Source organism: Halichoerus grypus, chromosome 13, assembly GCF_964656455.1.
Source record: "Halichoerus grypus chromosome 13, mHalGry1.hap1.1, whole genome shotgun sequence".
In the NCBI taxonomy this organism is placed as follows: Eukaryota; Metazoa; Chordata; class Mammalia; order Carnivora; family Phocidae; genus Halichoerus; species Halichoerus grypus.
The window spans coordinates 16951894-16958241 of NC_135724.1; the positions used below are offsets into that span (position 1 = coordinate 16951894).

The 6348-nt window shown below is 50.4% G+C and overlaps 1 protein-coding gene across 7 annotated transcripts in view; it reads left to right on the top strand.

The window, feature by feature from the left end:
* Window positions 1-5101, top strand: part of ALPK2 (alpha kinase 2) — a 117704-nt gene extending 112603 nt beyond the window's left edge. For 3 of the 7 annotated variants that reach the window (XM_036111957.2, XM_078060253.1, XM_078060254.1), the window contains one exon: window positions 4303-5101. In XM_036111957.2, the coding sequence (XP_035967850.2) occupies window positions 4303-4531 (229 nt within the window). In that variant the 3' untranslated portion in view covers window positions 4532-5101. Of the gene's footprint in view, window positions 1-971; window positions 1069-1348; window positions 1435-4302 lie in introns of all 7 variants that reach the window. The other 4 variants (XR_013443284.1, XR_013443286.1, XR_013443285.1 and 1 more) reach the window with 3 other exon arrangements.
* Window positions 5102-6348: the final 1247 nt, after the last annotated feature.

Sequence of the window (6348 nt, forward strand, 5' to 3'; positions counted from 1 at the left end):
CTATAAGTTAAAAGTTTCTTCAGAAAGGATATCAAACTAAAATTTGTTCTAAATAGCCTCTGGCTTGCTTCTAAAAGGATTAACTAAAGTGTGGGAATTCTCTATTGCTTTTTCTTGTCCAACGAAGTTTTAACGGGTCCCTTAGTAAGTCAGACAAAAACCTTAATTCGTTCAACACAGCCAGATCTGGAAGTTTCTGCCACTTGGCTCCACCCACTTGCCCTCTCCAGGTGTGTTTGGAGGCAATCCATGGCACAGGGAAGCCATGATGAGCTGAGAAGAGAGAGAGAGAGAGAGAGAAAAGCTGGCCATGCCATCAGCTGGCGATTTTTGTATGAGTCTGATTATCAAGAAGTCAGCCTAGCATGGCTGCCAACGCGTAGTGAGTACTGAATAAATCTGTGCTGAGTCAGGACAGGATTGTGGAAATAGAGAGCTTCCTAGGATGTTGTATGACACAACTTTCACGAACAAACCATATGCCTGTGTTCCAATTTAAATAGAAAAGTGTCTCCAAGATGCAGTAGGGCTGACTTGAAGTCATCACACTTCAGTTCATCTCTTGGCCCCTCCAGGTGGGGTTGCTGGACCAGTGGCATCAGCATCCCCCCACACCTCCTTAGAAATGCAGGATCCCGGACCCCAATGCAGACCCCCGGACCTACTGAGCCCAAACCAGCATTTTAACAAGATCCCTGGGTAATTTGTATGCACCACTCCCATCCGAGGGGAAAGATATTTAAGAAAAGACCCCATTGGGTGATGTTTGGTGGAATGAATGGATGGTTCTACTTGAGGGAGGTCGTGAGGGAGGACGGACAGATGAACATAAAGTGATGGGCTAGAAAATTATACTAATTTGAGGTCAAGGATAAAAAGATCCAGTTAGTAAAATTCCACAGAGCTAAGCTTTCTAAAAATGGAAATGTGTGAAAAAGTTCTACAAGGTTCTCTTTATTCTGTTGTATTAGATTCCTGGGGCCACCATAACGAACGGCCACAGACTAGTGCTTAAAACAACAAAAATATATTCTCTCGCATTCTGGAAGCCAGAAGTCCAAAGTCCAGGTAGGTGTCAGCAGAGTAGGTTCCTTCTGGAGCTTGTGAGGGAGGATGTGCCCCACGCCTCTCTCCTGGCTTCCCAAGCTGGTTGTCAGTCCTTGGCCTTCCCAGGCTTGCACATGTCCCGCTCCAGTCTCTGCCTCTGTCGTCACGTGGTATTTCCCTGGTGTGCCTGTATGTTTTCTCCCCTTCTTGCACAGACACCAGGGTGTTGGGTTAAGGGCCCATCCTATTCCAGTGTGACCTCATTTTAATTACATCTATAATAACACTGTTTCCAAATAAGGCCATGTTCTGAGGTTCCAGGAAGGATATGCCTCTTGGAGGGGACACTATTCAACCTAGTACAACCGTCTAACAAGAACAAAAGAGGTGAGTGCAGTGGGGATCATGCTGGAGAGATGTCAGGCTACTTGAGATTCATGGTCTCCTCTACTCCTGCTGGTGGCCGATGGCACATGGGGCTTGCAAGGGGTACCAGAGGCAGGAGAACTTGTATTCCCCATTGCTTGGTGGTATAGGAGAGCTTTATGTCCTTTGAAACACTCTGGGTTAATTGATCTAGGAACACGAAGGATGTTGCCCTGTTTTCTCTTAAGGCATCGGCCATGGCTGTGAGTTTGAGAGAATAGGAAGTCATGGCAGGAGCCCAGCATCCCTGACTGAGACCAAAACTAAACTGAGAACGGAGAAAGATTTTTAATTCAGCAGATGCTAGGCAGCCCAAAAGATCTACATGTGAGATAGGTAAGGGATGGAAGTTCATTATTGCATGGTATGCCAAGTGGAAGGTCCAAAATGAGACTCAGAGAGAAAGAGAAGTTCAGAAATGTGCTCTGGAGACCCTCTGGGCTGAGATGAGGCAGCTCTGAGGATGGGGCTAGTGTCCGTTTTATCCTTGACCTTTACTGAAGAGCCTCCCCTGGACGGGTATGTTGGGAACCAGGTAGTGTCCTGGGAGAGATCACAGTCTGTGTAGAGATGTGAGGCATCCCCCGAATTCTGAGAAGTGGATGTAGTTCTCCTAAAGATACAGGGAAGACGTTGGAGATATTTCTTCTCGTGGTGGGGCTAGGGCCAGGGAGGGCTCCACAGAAAGGCACTTGAGCTGGTGGCTGAGAAAGGGGCTCCTAGACCAAGCAAAGCAGCCTTCCCTCTAGGGCCTCACCAGGCCCACGGCCGTCTATGGTAAAAACCAGCCCCAGTCCCTGCTGCCCTACTTTGGCTTTCCAAGAGGAGTCTAAAGAAAGAGTGACATAGAGGAAAAGAAGGGGCCAGATTTCCGGGAACAGGCCTGGGCTCCCCAGGGCTAGTCAGGAGGGCAGACCCTGCTGCAGAGACTGGATATGGTCCGAATGTTTAAAAGCCTCAAGGCAGCCTGAGACAGGTGACCACGACTTGTTTCCAGGCAGGGAGGCTGCCCCTGCCCATGACCTTCCTAGTTTGTGTGAGGAGCGAGGCCTCCCTCCAGCGGAAGGATGAGCTCGGGCTCTCCAGCTTGTCTGCGAAGCACAGGCCGAGGCCGCCTCGCATCCTGCCCGCATCCTGCCCGCATCCTGCCCGCATCCTGCCCGGGAGCGCTCAGGCACCAGAGGGACGCAGTGGGCCTGACAGTTCAGCCTTTCTCGCGGTGTCCTACAGAAGATAGAGATGTTTGGATGACGTGGTTGGCAGTGGAATTTTTTCTGCCCTGCTGGATTCAACTCCTGTCTCCAGCTGACTTTTCCTTCAATGAGGGAGCTTGGCTTTTAGGAACCGAGTCATTTGTCACAAGCAAATGGACTGTGGGCTCCCAGGGGCAGAGCGTTCCCTTGCAGGGAGGAGGAGGAGGGAGCAGGCTGGATTTGTAACAGATTCGTCAAGTTAGAGCTGCTGCCTGATGCTCTGGCCCCAGGGATGAAAGGAACCTTTTACTCCCTTAACAGCTTCAAACCCAGCTCGGATTTCATAGGGAAAAGCGTACAGTCCTGGTCCCCATTCATTCCAGGCTTGTTCACCTTTGTGGTTTCTACCAGCCAATGAAAGAGACCGATTTCTTGTTTGTCCTATTAATCAGATGTGCCCAGAGCTCTCTCCCACCCAGCAGGGCTGGTTTCATGGGCATGCTATCTGTGTGGTCCGCTGGGTCCTGCGCTCAGAAGGACCCTGGGCTTCATTGAACGCGTGCTCGACTGTTGTTGTCTCAAAAGTCTTCATAATTTTTGAACATGGTGCTCATGGTTTCATTTTGTACGGGGCCCTACAAATTATGCTGACTGTTCCTTAATGCCAGGCTCACCCCTGCTCCCCTATTTACCTCCCTCACTCTTCAATCTTGGCTTGAACATCCCTTCCACAGGATGAAATGTTATAATATTGATCATTAAATAACTTGGTCAACACTAATTGAATCTGTACAGCATGTCAGGCCCTGAGCTAGGTGGTCTGTGTGGATTTTCTCATTTCATCCTCTCAACAACCTGTCAAACAGCTTTCTTGGTGGGTGGGGAGATTGGGGGCCTGGAGACTTGTCCCCTCAAGGAGGACACTAACCTTCTGTGATTGGGATGTGAAAAAAGTCATTTACAGTTCGAGTATTAAATGTCCCAACCCAAAGGAGCAACCCTTGAGACTACTCCGAGGCAGGTCAGTGTGGTCCCTTCTAGAGCCCACTAATGACAAAGGCCCATATTCTTCTCCTGCTGGGGAGCAGGGGGAGGCGGGGTGACACAGGACAGAGCTGAGCTGCATCCTAATCTTGGCTCTTGTACCAACTTGCTTAGTTTTCTTGGCTGGTGCCAGAATCTCTGGGCCTAAATTCCTTTAACTATAAATCAAAAGGTCTAAACGAAATAATTTTTTCCAGCCCCAAAGTTGTAGAATTTTTTATTTAGAACCTCTGGATGGGATGGGGTAGCTTTCAGACCACCAAGAGGTCTAATTTTTATCAAGATGGTCCAGCACTAGTCACTATGACTAAAAGGAAAAGAGCAATAACGTGCTGTTTTATTGGAACCATAAGCATCTAGAAGACTTGTGTAATCCCAGGCCTTGGGTCTGTACTCTGCATGCCAGTGGGTCTTTGCCTTTGCTCAGTCCCACAGGGTTTGTTTCTCCTTTCAATAGTTGTGACAAACATTTAGCCCTTCTTGTCTAGAGTGGGAATCAGTATATTTTCCATGTACCCTTAGTCTCCCCTGATAAAGCTGGTGAAGTGTCCTGTTTTTAAAAAAGTCTGTGTCCTTCTACCCAAACTCACAGGTACAAAGGATTTAAAGGCAACTGCTCCATGACCTTCATCGACCAGTTCAAAGCGCTACACCAGTGTAACAAGTATTGTAAAATGCTGGGGCTGAGATCGCTCCAAAACATCAGCCAGAGACAGAAGGAGCCACGTGTCAGTAAAAGCAAAACTCAGCCCAACTCCACAACTGTCAAGATGGCGCCCGGGCCCCCCGTGGCAGGAAGGAAGGCCTCGCGTCCCCTGTGAACTGATGGCCGCCAGCCGGCAGCACCCAGCCTTGTGGGCGGAAATCTGGGGACACTCAAGAGAGAACGTGTAGCCTGCGTCACGCACAGCCGTGTGACCGTCCTATTTCCCGCTGCCCCGGCGCCACCCTGCTTCCAAACCCATCACCTGCTGGCCTCCCTGAAACGACTTCGGGGCAGGATTTGTGACCAGACGTGGGGAGAGACGGAGTCAGCTGTCACCCCCAGAAGACAGTCCATCTTTGTGCCCACCGTTAGCATGTTTACCGACTTCACGTTCTTTGTCTACTTGTGTGTCTGCACGTGGTTGTGTTGTCAAGGACTTGGTGCTGAGCCCGGTCTGTCCACGGCCCAAACCCTCCCGGCCCCCCCTTCCCAACCTGGGGATTTCTAGACGCACCCAGCTGCTTATACACGGAAAATGTGAATTCCTCCATGGGGTCAAGTCGTCAGGCTAGTGTGGAATGTTCTATTGTTGCCAGAGGGGGTTTCTAACACACAAGGCCATTTCCTTCATTCTTTACACACCCGGCTAGAATTCTGTGCTTAATTAAATTCATATTTAAACAAAGAGTGTGAGATGCATAGATTGGCACAGACCCTTGCTCTTTAGAATCTGTGCTGTATTCTGCCTTCCCCCAGGATGAGTACTTTGGTGATCTCCTACTCAGCTTACTGGAGCACGACATCGATGCATCTGTGTTTTCTCCCCATTCCTACGTCCCAGAGAAGGTTCCATCAGGCTCCGCTCTGTAAAGTCAGGGCCGACCCCGCCGTAGGACACGGGAAGATGGTGCAGAGCCTGGCTGGGGCACCCCAGCTCACGGGGACCCCCGCCCCTCCCCACAGCCCACAGTGTGTCCTTCCCGGCCAGTGGGGGGTCCCACAGGGGTATAGGGCAGAATGGTAGTGGCCGTTCACGTCAGGCAAGAAGAAATGACAGAAAGACAGCTCGGGGATGGTTGTATACACCCCAGAGTGGGAGAGAATGTCTGCCCGCCCCACTGGTTTGTTGTGGTGGTTGTCGAATTAACAGACTAGTTTTGAGAGCAGTTTGGGGCTTACAGAAAAATGAGTGGAAAGTACAGAGGGTCCCCATATGCTCCCTCACCCCCACTCCGCCGTTTACCCCTATTACGGTCATCATGCGTCTGTGCGACACGTTTATCACACTCAAGGAGCAAATGTACATTGTGATTCATTAGAGTCCATAGTTTACATGGGGTTCACTCTTCCTGCTGTGCCTTCCCTGGGTTCGACACACATGTAATGACATGAATCCACCATGACGGTACCATACAGAGTGGTTTCTCTGCCCTACCGATCCCCTGTGCCCCCCAATTCATCTTTCCTCCCCCCACCAACTCCTTGTAGTCACTGGTCTTTGACTGTCTCTGCAGTTTTGCATTTTCCAGAATATCATATACAGTAGTTGGAATTCCACAGCATGCAGCCTTCTTGAATGGTTTTTGAAGATGATTTTAACTACTCCCTGACATATCATTAGGTCACCCCTGAGGGGTGTGAGCAACGCTTCTCAAGTTGACAGTGCACACGGGTCACCCAGGATCTTGTGAAAATGCAGGTTCTCATTCGGCACATGTGGGGTGGGGCCTGAGAGTCTGCATTTCTAGCACACTCCCAGGGGCTCTCCATGCCGGCCAGGGACCACACGTAGAGGGGGTGTCTACACCACAGGGCCCCGGAGGAGCACCATCTACTTCTCCGTGGGGATGTGTGAAACCACAGGAGGCAATTGCTCGAGGCTGTGGGAGCACATGGATGGGTCCGAGCGGCCTCCCTTGAGGGGCAGCCGGC